This window comes from Hermetia illucens, chromosome 3 (genome assembly GCF_905115235.1).
Source record: "Hermetia illucens chromosome 3, iHerIll2.2.curated.20191125, whole genome shotgun sequence".
NCBI classification, from domain to species: Eukaryota; Metazoa; Arthropoda; class Insecta; order Diptera; family Stratiomyidae; genus Hermetia; species Hermetia illucens.
The window spans coordinates 60,069,063-60,090,029 of record NC_051851.1 but is presented as its reverse complement, the minus strand read 5'-3'; the positions used below and the strand labels follow the sequence as shown (position 1 = coordinate 60,090,029).

The 20,967-nt window shown below is 39.4% G+C and overlaps 1 protein-coding gene across 3 annotated transcripts in view; it reads left to right on the top strand.

The window, feature by feature from the left end:
- The window catches only part of LOC119653072 (probable serine/threonine-protein kinase roco5), a 231,585-nt gene extending 211,017 nt beyond the window's left edge, over window positions 1-20,568 (top strand). Inside the window, exons 4-8 of one of the 3 annotated variants that reach the window (XM_038057555.1) lie at window positions 17,113-17,311; window positions 17,372-17,457; window positions 17,515-17,773; window positions 17,976-20,109; window positions 20,209-20,568. In XM_038057555.1, coding sequence (XP_037913483.1) covers window positions 17,113-17,311; window positions 17,372-17,457; window positions 17,515-17,773; window positions 17,976-20,109; window positions 20,209-20,318 — 2,788 coding nt within the window. In that variant the 3' untranslated portion in view covers window positions 20,319-20,568. Of the gene's footprint in view, window positions 1-16,817; window positions 16,998-17,112; window positions 17,312-17,371; window positions 17,458-17,514; window positions 17,774-17,975 lie in introns of those variants that run through there. The other 2 variants (XM_038057556.1, XM_038057554.1) reach the window with 2 other exon arrangements.
- The last annotated feature ends 399 nt before the right edge of the window (window positions 20,569-20,967 follow it).

The following is a 20,967-nucleotide window of genomic DNA, read 5'->3' as shown; positions in this document are numbered from 1 at the left end:
AAACGAACATAGTGCTACAGAGATCGCCAATTCAACATGTGCATCGAAAGATTCTGCATTGAGTTATGGTTGTTAGTTCAATTTGCTTTAATCGCGTAGACCGCACTCAAATCCCACAGCAATTTAGTAACAACATAAGCTTCATATTGAGCAGGTATTACTATAAAGTAGATGTTTAAAATCAGCAAATAGACTGTCGAAACAAACAACTCCAACACAAGTCATCTGTCGATTATTAAATTAAATAAATTTCAAGTCAACAAGGTGAAAACAGTGGGTTTTCTGTTTACAATGCGCTCAGCAAAAAATGCCGCGCTATAAACGTAGTCACACCTTCTCGACATGAACCTGGCTTGGCCCAGGTGTTGTCAATTGTTGGGCGCCAGCCTTTTCACGCTACATTTTCATTCACATTCGCGTCGCACTTTTACAGTTGAATCACGTCCTTAAATTGTTTGCTGACATGGAAGCTTTGCTTTTTATTGCACAAAAGCATTTTTTCAATGCCTCATTGCGCCGCCGACCACCTATGTACATCAGAATCGTGGAATTGATTTTCGCTGTACAGCTGGGCTGCGGAGGTTCTATGATAGTTCTAAAGAGTTCTGAAAATATGGGAGCGTTTTAATATTCCATCCAAGCTAGAAGCCAGTGCCCCGTGTGTATGTAATGTAGCAATTATAAAATCGATTAAATCACGCCCAAATAAAGTACGCTAGCGAAATGAATATTATATTGACGCAAGTGGAGACAGTGCTCGTGTACACTGGTTAGAGCTGTGGAGACCTTATCGCACGTAGGATTAGTTGTATTTAATTAACGACGGAAATTGTAGTACATGCAAATTTCATTTCCACGATAAAAAGATACAAAAGCCAAGCTAGGAATGTTTCAAATAATTTTCCGTTGGATCTCCTCCGGGGTTTCTTTCTCCGTAATATGCAATACAAACAATTTCATATTAATTTCTGTGAAGAGTGGATTTGCCTTCAGGCGTACATGTATAGACGAGGGTCTTTTCATTTTAAGGGAGTCTTCATCTTCCTTACTTGTTGAAAACTGAAACAGAGGAGGAATTTCAAGATTTTTTGAACTTAATTCTTTTTTAAATAAATCATTTTGCAATACAGGAGACTTGCTCAATTACGCTGAAAATATTGTCAATTTTTACGTAAACTGCTGAATAAACATACACTGTTTTATTAGATAAAACTTTTTTGATAAAATACGTAAGTTGGTGAAAGGTGATCTGCGCAATCAAAATGTTAAAAGGAGCAATCTGATTGTAAATTGAATTCTGGAAGCAGCGTGCCCAAAGTGGTTTGCAGATACTAAACGCTTCTTTATATAATTCTCAAAACACTATGTGAATGCAAAGTATGTTGAACGTAAAGCTGACCATATTTCACACCAAAATTTGGCGGGAGCTCCAAATTTTTATTTAGAGATTGAGCAGTATCAAATCCGCATTCACTTGATCTCGGACCGGAACAAATGGAGAGCAACTTACTTCCACTTTTTTTGGTCTACGGATCCCAACGTTTAACATCTGTCAAACGTTTTGCTTACACTGCTTCCAGGGCAAAAGTGAGACAGCAGGTTGTGAGTTCTCTCTATTCTGGTACGAAATCGTAAGCCGTCTTGATTGTCTCATGTTTTTTGATACTTGACCGCTAAGGCCGAAAAAAGAATCTCTCCCTAAGAGGTCCTTGAAAAGTGTTGATTTCTTAGTACCAAAGGTTTCGATGAATGCAATCCACTATATTAAAAAAAGGTATAGAATGACACACCAAATGGGACATAAAGTGCCATGACCCACTGCAGAAACTGACAGTTCGAAAACAATGCAATGTGTTCAAAAACACCGCGACATTGGAAGAATATGTTGCGATATATACGGCCAGATAAGTTCACATTTAAAGCATATGCAGAGTATTATTGAATAGCGAAGTTTTATAGCCGCCTGGCAGGAAAACCACTTAATGGCATACCGAACCAGTTGAAAAGCAACATACTTCCACGGTTGTGGCCCATGGACTCCTCATTCTTAGGCAAACACCCAAGTTGCAAAAAGGATATGACTTGCGGTTTCGTCCAGGGCAGAGGCAACTCATCAGATGCTGCCTCACCTCTGTCCTAGGTGCAACGTGACCGAAGTGGTTACAAGGTGGCATTTGCTCCTTTATATTATCAGGTTGTCCACAAAGTTTTCGCACAAATCAAAGACAGAATTCAGCAGATAAGTTTATAAAAACCTTTAATTATTTAATCTAATATATAATTGCCTCCATTAGATACGACTTCCCTCCATCTATCGGGCAACTTCAAAATCCCCCCTCTATAAAACTCTTCCCCCTTCCCCTCAAAGTACGTGCGAAGTGCACTTTGGAGGTCAGCTTCAGAAGTCATTTTTTTACCATCCAGAAAATGTTGGAGGGACCTGAACAAATGGTAATCAGAAGGAGCAAGGTCGGGACTATACGCAGGATGACTCAAAACTTCCCAGCCAAGCTCACTCAATTTTCGCTGAGTAGTTAAAGATGTATGCGGCCGGGCGTTATCATGATGAAAGACAATATTTCGCCTGTTGACCAATGCTGGTCGTTTCGAACGTAGCTGGGTGTTTAATCTGTCGAGCTGCTCGCAGTACTTATCGGCGGTAATGGTCTCGTTTGGTCCCAAAAGCTCGTAGTGTATGGGGCCACGAACGTCCCACCATATACTGAGCATTCGCTTCTGCTGATGAATAGACGGCTTTGCTACCGATGGACCCGGTTGATCTCGATGAGTGTAGGCTCGTTTCTTCGCTACGTTTTCGTACACAATCCATTTCTCATCGCCAGTTACCAATCGATTCAAAAAAGGGTCGTTTTCGTTCCGTAAAAGGTTAGCGGAGCAAATTCTCACTCTATCGGCCAGATTTCGCTCAGTCAGTTCGTGCGGTACCCACTTTGTGCTCTTCAAAACATATCCAAGACGCGTAATGGCTACTGCTACTCCTGATTTTGATACACCGAGATCCTCTGCAAGCACACGTGTCGAAAGAAAAGGATTCGCTTCCAGTTTGTTGCGCAGGATATCGTCGTCAATCGTATAGGGTCTTCCTGAGCGAGGTTCATCTTCAAGTGTCAGGTCTCCGCTGTAGAATTTTTCGAACCAATCGTAAACTGTCCTGCGCTTTACCTTTCCTTCACCGAATACCTTCGACAAATTTTCAATCGCCTTCGGCACCTTCGTCCCCATTTGAAACTCGTACAAAATGCAATGACGAAAATGTACTTTGTCGAATTCCATGTTTATCCTTGAATATCCTTCACAACACTGATCCTTCAAGGATAATTTACCATGCATTTTATAGTTAGGACTCTGACCTTTCCATTGGGATATCACATGTTGTACCTGCTGTTTTGGTTTGTCTGCTAATTGCTTTTTAATTGTCACATTAATATTTGTGCGAAAACTTTGTGGACAACCTGATAATTCAAAAATATGACACGTGTGTCAAGCCCTGACACCGAAAGTACAACCCTGCCGTGAAGGCAGTCGAGTGAGAGGAACGAGAGCGATAAGTTCGAATAAAGCGCGTCCGTTTATTTAAATTCTCGTGTTGTGATTTATTATACCAAAAATCCCATGTCCACACATCCTTGACAGATCAGAAGTGGGATCTTTTGGTTAAATACACAATCGCCGTAATATCGTAATCGTAAAATTGAAAAGTAAAAAAAAAAAAAAAGAGTAACATTTTCGTTTTCGAGGTGATCAACCGCCGCCGCCGCCATTGTTTAATCATCGATAACATTCGCTCAGCCACCGACTATCTTTGCCGTTTGTCGTTCTATTCACCGAAACAAACTTGGCGATTCGAATATCGTCACAATCCACCGTACGCCGACGCCGCTGCTTAGCAAACGACAGATATTGCTAAGCCGTTGTATATTCGTTTAGCTTTCGAAACGGCCATCGCGGGGCCGCCGTGTGTCTCTTCGTCGTACTCAGGGAAACAAACGAAGTGCCGCCTTGTTCGCTTGTGTTTTAAAAACCCTTTTTTTTTTATTGTGCCGTTCATCATTCTAAACAGAATGCCTTTGATAAAAGCGGAATCTCTGAAAGTAGGAACATTGAGAGAACTGCTACGGGAGAGAGATTTATCGACAAAAGGAACAAAAGCCGAGTTAGTAACACGACTTATTGAAGGCGCTGGCACCGACGAATTCGATATCGAAGACGAAAGCAATGAGCTCAAATTGCTCCGAGATGTCGTGAGCTCGCTTGCAGCCACAGTCGAGAGCCTTTCAAAGAAAATTGATAACAAATCGGAGAAGCACAACTCGGATATCCCTAAGAAAATCGTCTCCGACGATCATTTCAATCATTCTCATTCAATCAGAGATATCGTTGAACTTCTTCCTGATTTTGAACCGACAAAAACTTCGTCATTAACCGCCAAAGCGTTTATTCAACGAGTCCGACAGCTAGCCACAGCATACAAATGGAACGAAGCCGCTGTGGTATTTGCAGTACAAACGAAACTCAACGGTCCGGCGAAATTGTGGTTCGACTCTTGTGGATTAATATTCGAAAACTTAAAAGATTTTGCCGAAGCATTAGAGAGCGAATTTCCCCATGTGGAGAACGAAGCCGACATTCATTTTCGTATGAGTTCGTATATACGAAAACCGACAGAACCAGTCATCGACTTTTTCTACCGAGTTTACGCCGAGGGAAGAAAAGGACAAACATCGGATGCCGCTATCATCCAGTATATCCGACGTGGGCTGAATCATGGCCCTCTTCAAAATGCCATCGCTCCATTAAATTTTCAAACAACGAACGAATTGTTAGACGCGGTAAACCGATTTTTAGCGAATCGTCAAAGATTGCCAGAGGCATCGCAACGAAAACCGGAAAACGACGGACATTTCGAACCGATTAAAAAACTGACAGCTACCCCAGTGAAAAACGCGAACCGTGTTTGTTATAATTGTTTTAAGCCGGGACATATTTCGGTGAATTGCCCTCAGCCGCAGCGACTTGAACGATGTGCAAAGTGTTCAAAGACAGGACATACAACTGAATTTTGTAAAAGTGTCTTGCCCGCGAGTCGCAATATTAATCAAGTGGTATCGGACGGAGTGCCAGATCAAGTGTCTCGGGAAACCGGTCGCATCACGAAAAACATTCTATTAGACGATATGGTCGTCGATGCCTTTATTGACCCGGGCAGTGACAGAACTCTAGTGCGTGAATCAGTTGCAAGAAACTCAATACCGTGTGACCCCATCATTCTTAAAGGATTTGCGGGTGGTTCGTTCGTTTGTGATAAAAAAATAAATGCGGTGATTACCATAGACGAGTGCGTTGTCAACGCTGTTATTTACGTTGTGAATGACAATCTAATTCCTAACGCGCTACTACTAGGTTCTGACGTATTACTGAGTAAAAACCGTCGAATGATTATCGATTCCGATGGATGCCGTTTCGAAACTATTAAGCCGTTAAATATTAAACCTGAAACAGAATTGTCAAGCAACGAAAAACGACAGTTTAACGAAATGATTACGGAATTTCGGCAGTGCTTTGCCGAAACAATACCTGAAATGGGAAGGTGTCAAACGAAGCAGATGGATATTCAACTGATACATGATAAACCAATCCAAAGCCGCGCATACCGTATCCCGTTAGCGAAACGTCAAGTGGTGGACCGTATCGTACAGGAGCTTCTAGATAATGAAATTATTCGTCACAGCAACTCGACTTACTCTTCACCCATCGTATTGGTAAAAAAACAGAATGGTGAAGACAGATTGTGCGTCGACTATCGAGCGATTAATGAAGCAACAAGAAAACGCCCGTATCCTATGCCAACTGTCGATGAGATCATGTCTCAAATTGCTGACAGTACCTACTTCATAACATTGGATCTATTTTCTGGCTACTATCAAATAGAACTCACTGAAAGCTCAAAGCAATATACAGCTTTCATAACTCATAACGGCCAATATGAGTTTAATGTTATGCCGTTCGGTTTGGTTAATGCTCCAATGGAGTTTCAGAGTGTTATAAGCGGAATCATCAGACAAATGAAATCGAAACGTGTGATCAACTACATCGACGAGGTTATAATTGGTTGCCGAGATATTGCTGAAGGAATGGATCTCCTGAGAGAATTATTGACTGTCCTGAAAAACGAAGGCTTAACCCTACGACCATCGAAGTGTACATTCTTCGCTCGAAAAATAGAATTTTTAGGACATACCGTCTCCGAAAATGGTATCATGCCCGGTACTTGTAAAATCAATGCCGTTGTGAATTTCCCGACTCCGACCTCAATTACCGAAGTTCGAAGTTTTCTCGGTCTTACCGGTTTCTTCCGAAAGTTTGTGCAAAATTATGCGCTAATAGCAAAGCCGTTAACGTCTCTATTGAGAAACCAAATTCGAGAATTCAAATGGACCGAAGAGTGTGAAATCGCCTTTAATTTGCTGAAGAAGCATCTGAGTGAAGAACCAGTGTTGGCGCTATATAAGCCGACGTCCTTCCACGAAGTTCACACTGACGCAAGCATGATTGGTTTGGCCGGAATACTCATGCAGTCAGAAGACCAACTTACATGGCGAGCCGTATTTTACTATAGCAGACAGTGTTCAGACGCAGAACAGAAATACCATAGCAACGAACTGGAGGTGTTAGCAATAGTGGAATCACTGGAACGCTTTCGATTCTATTTGCTGGGGAAAAGGTTTCGAGTTATCACAGACTGTAATGCGATATCGAGTACAAAAACGACGACGCCATTAAATCATCGAGTGGCCAGATGGTGGTTAAAACTTCAGGAGTATGATTTTGAAGTCACACATCGTTCCGGAAGCCGAATGCATCACGTAGACGCATTAAGCCGTAAGCCAGCCGAGCCATCTGCCCATCCCAATACCGTTGCCGATCTTATTATGGTGGTCGAGATAAACGAAAACGATTGGTTAGCATCAATGCAACGTCAAGATCCAGTTTTGAAGGGAATTATCGATGTACTTTCCGGAAAAACACAGTCCACACAAGAATCACAGCTTAAAACTGACTATAAACTGAAAAACGGGAGATTGATGCGACGCTTGGGCAGTGACCTGAAATTTGTCGTACCCAATCCCGTGCGCTGGCGAGTAGTGCGCAGTCACCACGATGATGTTGGACACCCTGGTTGCGAGAAAACACTGGCGAGACTTCGAGATTATTTTTGGTTTCCAATGATGCGTCGCTATGTGAAGTCGTATTTAGCGTCGTGTGTTGAATGTTGTTTCAACAAGATACCAACCGGAAAACGTGAGGGAAAAATGTACTTCGAAGAGATCGAGCCGATCCCTTTCCGATGTCTACACATTGATCATCTGGGACCGTTTCCACGTAGTCGAAAGGGAAACTATCACATTATTGCTATTAGTGATCCCTTTAGTAAATATACGATTCTGCGAGCAGTCCGAACCACCAACGCTAAATCCGTTATAGCACTCCTGATTGACGTTTCTGCTTATTTTGGACTACCGAAGCGAATTATCAGTGATCGAGGCAGCGCCTTTACAGCAAAAGAATTCGAACAATACTGCGATCGTAACGATATTCTTCACATCAAGGTTCCAGTCCGTACGCCTCGGGCAAATGGGCAGGTAGAGAGAGTTAATCAAACTATACTCTCCCATCTGCGCTGCTCAACGGAAAACCGACACGAATGGGACAGTTTACTACCCATGATCCAGTGGTCCTTAAACTCCCAGAAACATTCAACAACCGGATTTACACCGAATCGAATCGTCTTCGATTTTGAACTGCGAGATGTAATTGCTAATCGAATGATCCAGGCCTTAAACAACGATACCGATACCGAGACGACCTTAACATCAATCGAAATTCGTCAGAAGGCTGCAGAACGAATCATGAATGAAAAAACACGTTGGAAGCTAAGATTCGACGCGAAACACAAATCACCTACGACGTACGAAGAAGGAGATCTTGTGGTTGTGGAAAACGTTCCGACCGCAACAGGCGAATCGCACAAGTTGGAGCCAAAATATAAAGGTCCCTATATAATTTCGAAGGTTTTACGACACGACCGGTACGTAATAGAGGACCTTGCCGATATTCGAGGTCGACGACGCTATAGTTCTGTCTACACGAGTGACAAGCTCAAGCCGTGGTGTTACTTGAGTCCGGAGATTGACTGCTACGAGGAGTCCGATGAAAACGATGAACCTGAAATCGGGTCGATTTCAATGTCAGGAGAGGCCGAGCTGTCAAGCCCTGACACCGAAAGTACAACCCTGCCGTGAAGGCAGTCGAGTGAGAGGAACGAGAGCGATAAGTTCGAATAAAGCGCGTCCGTTTATTTAAATTCTCGTGTTGTGATTTATTATACCAAAAATCCCATGTCCACACATCCTTGACACGTGTATGAATTATAATGAGGACGAAAACCGACTTGTAAAATACAGGCCTAAGGCCGTCTGATGAATTACCTCTGCCCTGCACGAAGTGGATGGCGGACTTAGGAATTCCTAGATTCTCAAACAAAATGCTAGTTTAGCCTCGGCAAGTTTAGGCCTTGACTATTCCATTTTTGTATTCGTTAAAATTCATACACATGTTGTGTTTTTGAATGAATATAAGGGAGCAAATGCCAAATTGTAACAACTTCGGTCACGTTGCTCCCAGGACAGAAGTGAAGCAGCGTCTAATGAGTTGACTCTGTCTTGGATGAAACCGCAAGTCATATAATTACAACAGGTTTGTGTTGTCGGTAAACCAATATGAAGCTTAAAACTGGTAACATACATGCAACTGTCAAGTTTAATGATGGGAGTCAGTTGAATTGGACTTTGTGAATATATTGGTATTTGTTGACTGGAACATGGAACAGAAGCGTATTCTAATGTACCATGCTATAATTTGTAACAAAATTTTTCCTTATGAATAGAACAACCCTTTGTTTTCCAGTAGGACAATAACTCTTAGTACAGTTCCTTCTCGGTAAGGGAACGGTTATTGTATGTTAAAATGTTGCATGTAGCTTTTGCTTGAACTGAAAATTTCTCCCTATGTGATTCGATACCCTTCCAATTCGATACATCGTTGTCTTTTATTAAAATTGAACCTGAATTTGGTTGTTTTTAATTAGAATCAGTTAATTTTTCTTACTGCGTCAATAATAATAATAATCGTTGGCACAACAATCCATATTGGATCAGGGCTTTGAAGTGTGTTAGAGCACTTCATTCAAGACCGTAATGGTACACTACAGAATAGCCTGTAGGAGGCAATGTGGTTAGCATTGCGCTCGACCGAGATTATTACCCTGATTTAAATCAGGTACTCATTCACAGCTGAGTCGACTGGTATCCGACGTTAAATCACGATACAAATTCCACTGCCACCAGTGAGATTTGAACCGCGACCTTCCGTACGATAGCTCTGTACTACGCCAATACTTTTGGTTAAATTAAGGGGGTCATCCCGTGTGTCAGATCCGAGGAATCAATTTTTTTTTCTGGCATCAATTGTATCTAGATATAGTGTAGAATATATGGGCAAAGTGATTTTTCGATATTCGGAGTCGTTCGGAAAATACAGTGTTAAACAGGTAAAATATCGCATGCCAGGTTTATGTCGATCGCCGTAATAAAGCGCGTATTTATCGGTCCGAATGACTTCGCTAAAATCATAAGAATTGAAGCTAATGTGTTTCTTCAAGAAGCCTAAGGTTTACGAGCTAAGTATAGTAGATTAATGGCCACTGAAGATTTTATAGTTAAAAATCACATTCTACTTTTCAAATGTGTTTTTCTCGAAACTGCATATTGAAAATCTGCCGCCACCATAACTCAAAATCTATCCAACGAAATTCTTTGAAATTTGCACAATTTATTCAGAACATATTTCTATAGTTCGCAAATTAGGATAATTGCGATTCGCTCAGTAGTTTTTTTTTTATTCATTAAAAAAGCCCTGAAAAATGTCAAAAATTACCAAAAAAAAATTTAACAAGGCACCAACAATTTAGCTTTCAATATTTTTTAATAATCCTAGTTTGTGGACTGTGGTTAATATAAATGCCGTTTATATTTTTTCTCTGAAATAATCACAACGCGTCCTAGCGTGGCAGCAGGAAAACACCTTTTTTTGGATATGGATATATAAGTTGCTCTGCATTTCGATAATATACGATGTTATCGTGCTGGAAAAATGCTCAAGACAGTTCTTCACAAAAAATATTTAAAAAAAGCGAAAAAAAAACGGCCTTCACACGGATGACCCCCTTAAGTTCATTTTCTTTTTCTTCCTTGTGTTATCTGTATTACTTGGGAATAAATCTTTTGGTCTTTTCATTGTATCGTTGTCTCATATGTGTTTAGATGCGCGCTTTTAAACCTCCTCTCTCCTGAAACAATGTTTCGCAGGGTACCAACAATATTGGCAGTCATATTAGACAATATATATGGGCATGACACAAAATACAAAAACAAGAGGGTAGAAAATCTTTTCGCTTTGCTTGAATCTAATTCCGCTTCCGACAATACTATCCTTAAGCCAAAAACAAGTCGGGAAATCGGACACTTCAGGTTTTGTGTATTTCTTTTATAAAAATATTTGAGTCGACGTTTGACCCATTAGAATCTTTCACGTAATATACCCATATATGCGTGAGAATATCCACTTTCGCGTGATACTGACATTCAAGGTTTTGAATTTACATAGAAAAGACAACTTTGACCTATTATAACTTTGTTAGTATTGGGGCAATTTCCTCCAAACTTGGTAGGATCAAGCTCCATGTTATAGTCTACCTTGCTGCAATTCTATCAGTCAATTACTAAAAATTATAGTGATAGGCTATCATGAACTTTATTTGGGCACATATCGGTATGGGGGTATTTCGGAGTCTAGGCATCATATAGCGACAGCCTCTTGATTTTTTTCAGATTTTTCGGTTGGGTAGTTTCTGAGAATGGGTCCGTGAAAAAATGATCAATTTCGACTCCCCGCCCTCCCCACCTTTCCAAGAATGTCAAAACTGAGACCGGCTGCGGAAACCTATACCTTTCATTTGATACCCCACACGACTTTTTTTGGTAGAAAAAAAATTTACACTTCCCTTTAGCATATATGAGGAGCCCCCTTAAATTCGACGTAGAATGATGTGACTCACTGTATGTGTGAGCGTTCGCAGTTCCCACCTTTCCGTAAATTTGGTGTCAATCGCTATAACGATTTCCGAGAAAAATACGTGTAATAAGGTTTTGGTTTACACAAAATCTTAAAAACAAAGAATAAGTAGCTTTTGATCCGATTCGACATCAATGGATGCGGACTCTTCAATCCTTAAAGAAGAAAAAACTCATACATGTTTTATTATATCTTATTTTCAAAAGTTAAGGGTAGAGAAAAATTGCACAAATTCGGGTTTTTCCTCTTTACCGAAATTTCTGTTTAAACTTTACTCTATTTATCTTTTACTGGCCTAAATTCTTTATCGGGACGTGTACTGATAATTTTTTAACTCTCATTTAATCAATTCTAATAACTTTGTTAGGATATCTATATTTTGTATAATACAACTCAAGTTTGAGATAATGAAAAAAAAAATTACGGATTATTTTCGCGCTTTCACTATGAAAAATTCTCTATGTTTAATCTACTACATGCAGCATTTCAAACGTTTATCATTTCCCTTTCAAAAAGCATGCGTAATTTAAACGATAAATGATTGATTAATATTCGTGAACATGGCAATTACATGTAAGTGCTTCCTAAGAAGCACATTAGGATATGGGCGGGAAGTGCAACCACTTCGCCTCCAAGGGAATAATAATAGAAAGACACATGGGTATGTCTGGAAAGCACTTCCATCCCACTTTCAGGGGAGTCGTTTCCAAATTTTCTTATTGGGTTTTGCACTGATACTCAATTTGAATTGGTCGACTTCCTTCCGAGTTTTTTTTTATATCCAGAACAATCGGTAACCCCTTTGTCCGTTTGCATACTCCGGCTTCTAAATATTCTCTAAGGAAAAGAATTTTAACAAACCAGTACTTATTAATCATCATTCCGATACATCTCCATTCACCACTTAAAGTAGCAAAGTACCATATACTATCAAACAAGCAGAATTAAAACCATTTATTTAAAAGTCCTGATTACTGCAAGAGCGCAGCTAAATTTGGTTTGATTACAGGTATTAGAGCATTACAACAGAATTCCAAGATTTGGGATCTTCCAAAAAGTCTCAGTTATGACTGGTTCCAAAAGAGGGTAAAGGTCTTAAATTCGTCACATTCTACAGACTTGTAGTCCTTCTGTCTACTTGGCTGCTGAAAATTTGTACATGCCTTTCCGTAAATTTGGGTTCAGAGTATCAAGTAGTCGCGAGAGTGCATAATCCTTTCGAATAGAAAAATTATTGTTCGACTATTTCTCCAGGTTTCATGCAGGTATTTGATAGGCTTTAATATGATGGTATTATCTTCACAATTAAACAATAATTTTCATAGAATATCCGTAATTCTTCTATCTTACTAACGACATTCATTATCAAATACATATCAACGAATTTGTCATCAAAGCAATAGTGAGTCAAGACGATGGGATGTGTGTCATCTATTATATTTTTAATACCCGCCAGTCTGACCAAAAAATGCACATTATCTTACATCTATTATATAATACCTTTGCTGCTGATTCAGCAATACTAAGTGAGCATTTTTTCAGCATTCATCTATTGTGGCAATACTAAACTGTGAATTAAAAAAGAATCAGAACCAGGAAGCTCAACGTTTCACGTATGAAAGATTTGTGTATTCTTTATGTAAGAGTAATTGGATCCATGAAATTTTCATTCATTCATTTGTAATGTATATTCATTGATATTTCTTGTCTTACGTTACAGTAAATTTACATTAAACACACAATTTTGTTCTATTATAACTTTGCCAACAAAAATAGGATTTCCACCAAACTTTCTAATAACGTGCTCCATATTGATAGACCAGTAGCTTACTCCAAACTACAATTTTATTTTATTGTGTATATATATATTTCGGGAGGAACTTACTCCCTTCATCAGTACAAAGCTACCGTACTCCATATTATAGTCTACATTATGGATTCTAGACTGGACGATGCACATAAAGGGATTTCCACTCAATTTACAATAAGATATACAAAAAACCTATCATCAACTTTCATTGAACAAAGGTTATTTTGACGCCCAGAGGGCTTCATGATTTTTTGGGTGAGTAGTTTCTGAGAATGCGTCCAAGGTTCATTACTGCACTTTTTTACCCCGTACTTTTCTCTCTTTACTACCAATTTCAAAATTTAAAATCAGCATCGTAAAGTACTATTTGATTGCTCACATGACTACATTCTTTGTACACTGCTCTTCCGCATGTAAGTTTTACATTAAATAATATAAGAACATAACATTCGGCTGGATTCAAGTTATCAGCCCACTGAAAAGTCGAAGTAAATGAAACTATTAATGGCATATCACCTTTACACTGAACAAGAGTACATGTCGTCCGAATAAACCTAATCTCATATCTCTCAGAATCTTGGTTAAAAATGTTGCGTTTCTTTTAGGCAGAAAGTTCGTGTGCAGTCGATTACTACAAATTAAAGAACTATACTATTATTAACTTTATTTGAACAGAAATCGGTATAAAGGGTATTTCGGATCCTACACACCTTATAGTAGCAGCCTCTTGATATTTTTCAGGTTTTTCGGAAGGGGAGTTTCTGAGAATGGGTCCGTTAAAAAAATTATCACTTTCGACCCCCCGTACTTTCTACCTTTTCAACAAATGTCAAAACTAAGACCGGCTTCGGAAAACATTAACCGAGACCTTTCATTTGATACTCCACATGACTATCTTTGGTGAGAGAACAAAATTACACCCCCTTAAAAATATACGCATGAGATTTGTATACAACTGTTTCCGAGAAAAATGCGTGTGACAGACAGACAGTAAACCGATTTTAAAAAGTTTTGTTTTAAACAAAACCTTAAAAATGAACATGTTTACTAACACATATCCCAACTTACAGTTTCGTCCAGCACGATCGATTTTTAAGTTTCAGGAAAATTCGCCTTCCATGAGGTATCAACCGATAGTTTCTGGTACATCTCTGACAATTTGTTCTACATTAAAATACGAGAGACGGGATGGCATGATTGTGACTTTCTTGCATTTAAATTGACTCGTCATAAATTAACTCACTTCCTTTCAATAAAAACAAATCCCCGCACTGAGTATATTAAACGACTATACTCTTATTTTATATTTCTTGTAGAATTTTCTCGATTTTTAGGGTTTTGTTGGGAGTCAAATTTTATTGAAATCGGTCTCCTTCACTTACTCCTCGCGATTGGCAAGCCGGTAAAACCTCGCGGGGGAAGATCAGTTACTGACTACAATGTGACTAGTATCATTCATTAAATTCCTTCCAAGCAAATCTTTCCTCAGCACATTGTTGTTGAATTTTTCCAGCGCTCTCATAATAATAAAAATCTTTGGCTCGCTCAAGATCATTACCCTGATTTAATTCAGATGCTCATTCAGAGTTGAGTCGACTAGTATCTGACATCCAGTCACGTTAACAAATCCCTCTGCCATCAGTGAGATTTGAACCGCGACCTTTCGCTACCTAGCGCTTTAACCACTTGAGCCATGCGAACACTCGCTCTCATAATTATTTCTAAAATTAGTTGTGTTCTACGGTATTTTCGGTTAACAACGCTGCCTCGGTGAAATTTCTTCCTCTGTCCTGTAAGCGGCGAATCTCGGACAACATTCTCCACATCTTTTTGCTTGTTTCAGAGATGATCTCTTCATTTTGTCCTACTCGGACAAAGGCGGTTTGACTGGAATCAGCTTGATGCGAAACCAATCTTCTGAGTCTGCACCACAAAGAACACAGCTCTAACTGAAGGCAAGGTTACGGGAGAAGAGAAACTCTTTCATGCTACCATGTCCTGCCAGAGGAAGCCCCTCTCAAACCCAAATCTACGACACAAATTCCTCTGGCAAACACACTTCTAATGTTCTCATATGTGACCCGATCTTTCCCATAATCGTTCTATCTAAGCTGCCACTTATATGTGACAATCTCGTCTAAGCACCCTTTGATCACAGACGGTCCTAACCCCTCCGCCTGATATCATCATCAACGGCGCAACAACCGGTATCCGGTCTAGGCCTGCCTTAATAAGGAACTCCAGACATCCCAGTTTTGCCTCCACCTGATATGCACCAACTAAACCAGTTTGCGGCAAACCTCCAGATCAATAGGAAGAAAATCCATTAAAACCTGCATGGCGTCGGTCGAAACCGTCCGATATTAATGAAGACACGGTGAAACGCCAAGCTCTCACAAGCGTAGGGTAGTTTCCTGTCCTGTACCGTCATCGAAAACTCATACAAGGGGAGGATCGGTACATAGAACATGCAAGGAAGTGTTCCACATATACGGATCTAGCAGCTCTTCTGCTAAAATCCTCTTCACACCTAAATATACCTATCAATTTGATTAAACGCGTACTGAGTTCGATCAAATGCAGATAAAGCCGCATGTGTTTCGTGACTCCCAAGTATATCACTTTCTGCCACTTCCAAATTCGATGCGTGTAACTTTACTAGGGGCAGACAATGTCGTTTGCCTTTCGGCAACACTGCGATGGTTTCCTCCATTGAGACAGCTAATTTTTGGTAACTACACGCACACAGTTGTGATGCCTTTGAAATCTATGAAGGTTCCAGGGGCCTGACACCAGATGGAATGTTCTCACCTGGACCATAATCTTTTCCAAGACCTTGCCAAGCACTGAGAGAAGATATGTAGCCCAGTATAAGAAAGGATTATTCTTATCATTCTCTGGCGATTTCTCGCTTATCAGGCAATATGGGGACCCGTCGTTCCTGAAGCAAAAGGAGTTTGGTTATGTCGCAAGTTAGCGTCCTCATGTCTTGTGTTAAGTCCATGCCTGTTATCACATATGCTGCTTCGTCGGATGATATTTGGTGGACACACGATGTTCGTATTGCACTTTTCCTCCTGTATGACTGCCCTCTAATGACAAGCAGGTAGGAGTTGCATAAAGGAAAATTACACTAACAACCCCCGAGATGAGGAGCCAGCGGCTTTCTCTTGGGCTGCCTATGATTTGTAACATTCTCACAAGCAATGAAGTCACTCCAGATGCTTCTGTTAATAAACTCCCAAGATGTGGCTTGAAGTTTCTGATTTATCATGAGTGTTAGGTATTTGAGTGCTGGTTGCAAATAAATGATTAGCTCGTCAAGTTTGATGTTTATTTTCCAGAAAAAAAGAATTTCCCACCCGCTGAATGTGTTGCGTTTCTTAGGGTTCCTGTGAGTAGCCTTATAGACGCTTTTCTGAACTGAGTTTCTGTGCGCTCTTTAGAAAGAGAGTGATTTTAAATTGATTATTATGTTGATTTTACACCTAGAGGAAGTTTAGTAAAATAAATTCGCTATTTTAATTGAGGGATCCGTTTATCTATATGGGGTGTATATGGCTTTCAAAGCCCATCACTGACTAAATAATGACAATGCTCATTTTTTCCTAGAATAGTGTCCCAAGAAGAACACTGATTGATACATTCATTTCAAGCACTTTAGAATTTCCTGCGTCTTGATTCATCTTTGCATTGTTATGCAAGGTGCATCGTGTTTTGATATAAATTACGGTGCATCTTAATCAAATGCGATATAATTGTTGATTCGGTTACATTGTTCACGTCTATTACACCGACAAACATATTCAAATTGCTGGAATTTATTTTTCATAGGCAGTATGGGGTTTTCAGTGAACTTCGTCCGCTCCATCATATTCATTGTATTTTTGCGCGTGTGGATGTGTATATGTATCTTGAAATAAAAATAGGAATTAAACCATTTGCAACAATAATCTGGAGATATTTTATGTGAAAAGTCTATCTCTCTTGTTTGCTTGCCTTGAAATCAACTTCTATTTATGAATATTATACGCACGAAATTTCAGATTTCCTTGGAATCTAACAATAGACGATTTCTTTCTCTATTTCAGATTTATGGGAGTCTGTGTACAGGAAGGACAGTTGCATGCGTTAACCGAATACCTAAACAGTGGTTCCTTAGAGCAATTATTGGCCAATGAAGAGGTAGTCTTGACACCTCAAATGAAAATAAGACTAGCACTTGGAATTGCGAAAGGTATGCAGTATCTTCACGATGCCGGAATTTTTCATAGAGATTTAACCAGCAAGGTATTCCCAATAATATTACTTAAATTATAATTCTAACTGTTCGTTGTTGATTTGTACCAGAATATTCTGATACGTAAACATTCGGATGGCCTTATGGATGCAGTAATTGGTGATTTTGGCTTAGCGGCGAAAATTCCTACAAGATGGTAATAGAAAGTTTATATATGAGTCAGCATGTATAATATTTACTTCTGGATTTTCAGTGGAAGCAAGACTCGTTTAGATACGGTCGGGTCACCATATTGGATGAGTCCCGAATGTTTGAAAGGCACTTGGTATGATCAGAGCAGTGATGTTTTCTCCTATGGAATAGTTTTGTGTGAAATAATTGCCCGCATTGAAGCCGATCCTGATATATTACCGAGGACTGATAGTTTTGGATTACATTATTTGGCATTTGTTGAGTTGTGTCCACCTGACACGCCACCTGTATTTTTAAGATTGGCATTTTATTGTTGTACCGTAAGTATTTTTTTCACTTATAGCTCGTAGATATAATTTCGCCATTGGAACTAAAGAGAAAGTCCTAAATCTTTCAGAATCCCCACTTTTTTGTCCTTCAAGTGAAAAAGAAATATTTTTTGAAACCCAATGGCGATATTATTTCACGCACTGTTCATTACAAACTTAGCTTCTCCTGACAACTTCCCTTAATTCATTGCAGTATGATCCAAAAAGTCGTCCAACTTTTAATGATATCGTTAAAAAATTGAATTACCTATCCGAAGAAGTATACGACGACGCAAATTCCATGAGTTCATTGGAAATCAACACAAGTCCTAATAGTAGCGACTCCGAAACGCAAATATCCCAGCCTACCACCAAAATCAATGAAATTCCCGCCAATATAAATAATAATAACAATCCATTAATTCAAAATAATAACAACAACTTAAGTATTAGCAAAAAGTATTTAACAACGGCATCAAATGATGTGATTAGCGGTCCGTCCCAAAACGGAAAAGATAATATGGATACAGTGAAACCTCGTTTAAAGAAGGTCACAAAAAAGTTAGACGCCGAAACTCAGCATCGACGGTCTCTCAGTGAGAATATCATTCATTTTCCGCAACATACAACACCCAGTGATAAAGCTCGATGCCATCACATGAATCGACCTAATTCATCAAATACTCCAACTCCTGAATCGCCAGTATCAACAAACCTAACTCTAAGGAAAGTCGCTGAGACGATGTGTCTAAAAGATCCACACTACAAACCAAAACGAACGGATCAAAATGGTGTCAAAACCAATCCGTTTACCGCGCTAGCCCAGTTACGTGGCGTTAAAAAGATCCTTGGAGCGAATCCAAAAACCTATGCTGGTGGTATTGGGGATTTGTTCAGCTCATGTTTTGAAATGTCCGCGCCTTTCTTGCAAGAACTTGCCGACTTGCAGAAAGATGGTAAACAATACAATGAGCCTAAAAGTTTACCGTCATCGCCAACGACGGGGAGAAAGTTCATATCAGATTTGTGTACGGTTGCGGCCGTACCCGCCAAAATGAAAAGTAAACATGTGCCTAATGGTGGCGAATCTGTCATTGATTCAGAAACGAGCAGTGATGATTCTAAAGCCGATATTGATTCTTATAAAAATAACACTGGAACAATTCGCAAATATAGAGCGAATTCATTGTTTACGCATCCACTATTTAAAAGTGTGCAAAAAGAAGAGACTGCTACAAGTAATTGCGATAGACTGTTCGCTTCTCAGCAAGGAAGCTATGATGTTACGGAGAGAAATAATAAAAACAGCAAAGGGTCATCATATGATTCAAGTTGTTTGATAGATAATCCAAAGCCTTTAACTCGAAGAGATTCCATAGAAAGTGGATTCTTCTCGTGTTTCAATGAGGACTCAGACACTACAAATTTTAAAATGAATCATAACTGCAATTGCATGGATAAGATCAAGACCCAATTGAATTTGGAAATTCCAGTTGAAAAACTAACAAGTCTTTGTAGGTGTTGTTATTTTATGGCTAGCAGCAACCAGTTATCTAATCAAACACTTAACGATTCGTCCACATCGAACTTGCTCGATGATGGAACGTCCACAAATATCAGTTCGCTCAGAAGTTTAGACGATCTTGAATTGCCGGACTCGCGGAAGCGATACACTTGCCATCATCATCTACTTAGCAACATTGATGCGACGTCAATTGATATGGGTTTGATTAATCGGCTGGCACTCGATTCGGAAATCAGTTCCTTGGTTCAGAAGAGTCAATTCACTAATCAGCTTTTGTATCGGAAGAACAGAACATCCTCGATATACACAGACAGCTCGGATGATATAAGCAGCTTGGCAGGATCCGATTCTCTTTTGTGGGACGACCGATCCTTCACTTCAATACCAAATACAAGATCAGCGCAAATAGCAAAAATTGTTGAATATTTCGAGCGTAAAGGGCAAACCATCAAATCACTCCAAGTACCTGATTCGTTTAAGTCATCATCATCCAGTACATCGATAAGTAATGCGAGCAGCAGTCTCGGTTTTGGGGGAACTCAATCATCGAATAGCGCTTCCGCGTCGGCAGCGGCCGCAGTTGCTGCTGCTGCAAACAAACTTAATTTATCGTCCTCGTCATCGTTTCTAACAGACGTCGGTGGAGTAGGAGCGGGAAGTGGTAGTGGAACAGGATCAACTGCCATAACACCCCGGAACCAGTATCTTTCTGATTGCTACTCGTCGTCCCAATCAAATGGTGGTAGCAGTGGTGGCGGATTTTGTTCGGCCACCAATGACTATCATCATCCATCATCGGCAACAACATTGTCATCATCGTCAGGTATGTCAGGTTATAATTCGATTTCGAAACGATCACCATACGATCATCATTATAATTACAATCATTATAATTGCGATTATGATGCATTTCGTTTCGTAGATTTAGATCGTAAACCGACACAACAACGTTTGATGGTAGTGTGCGAAGGTGCTGTACGATCAAAACTACAAATATTCGATAAGTTAAAACAGAGTGGCCAAAAAGAATAATAAAACAAAACAAGAAATATATCTATAGAAATTATGTATACATATTAAAATTAGAATTATTATTTTATTAATATTGTATTTGAGGTGGAGAAAACGGAAGAAAAAATGAAAGAAAAATATGAAAAAGCTATCATTACGATTATTTGTAATTTTGTCCTTTTTTAACTTATTTACATTCATATACATACATTATAATTTCATTGCATTGTGAATTACATATTTGTGGAGAAAATAGAACTTTAGTAATGTATAATTATTTTAAGTTTTCATTATTTTGTTTAGAAGTTCTAATATTTTACGGTGAGAAAAAAAAACAATATCCTGGACGCAATATAACTTTTCATGGAGTCAGTGAATATAAAAAGGTTGAAAATGACACTGGTAGCAATGGAAAATCTTTCAGGCTTATCTATTACGCCGAATCGTCTCTCAAACTTGGCAGGAGGGACCTCCAAAAAGTAAATTTTTCAATCCGTGTAGGTATCAAACAAATTTATTTAAAAAAATTTAGGGTTACATTTGTACATATGCAAAATATTTTTTCAACATAGTCGCCACCCCTTTCGACGGAGGGGGTGAACCGGGGGATCATTTTTTTATGCCCGGTAACTCCTTCGCCCAGTTCTCCATTTCCTCGCTCGTTGAAAAT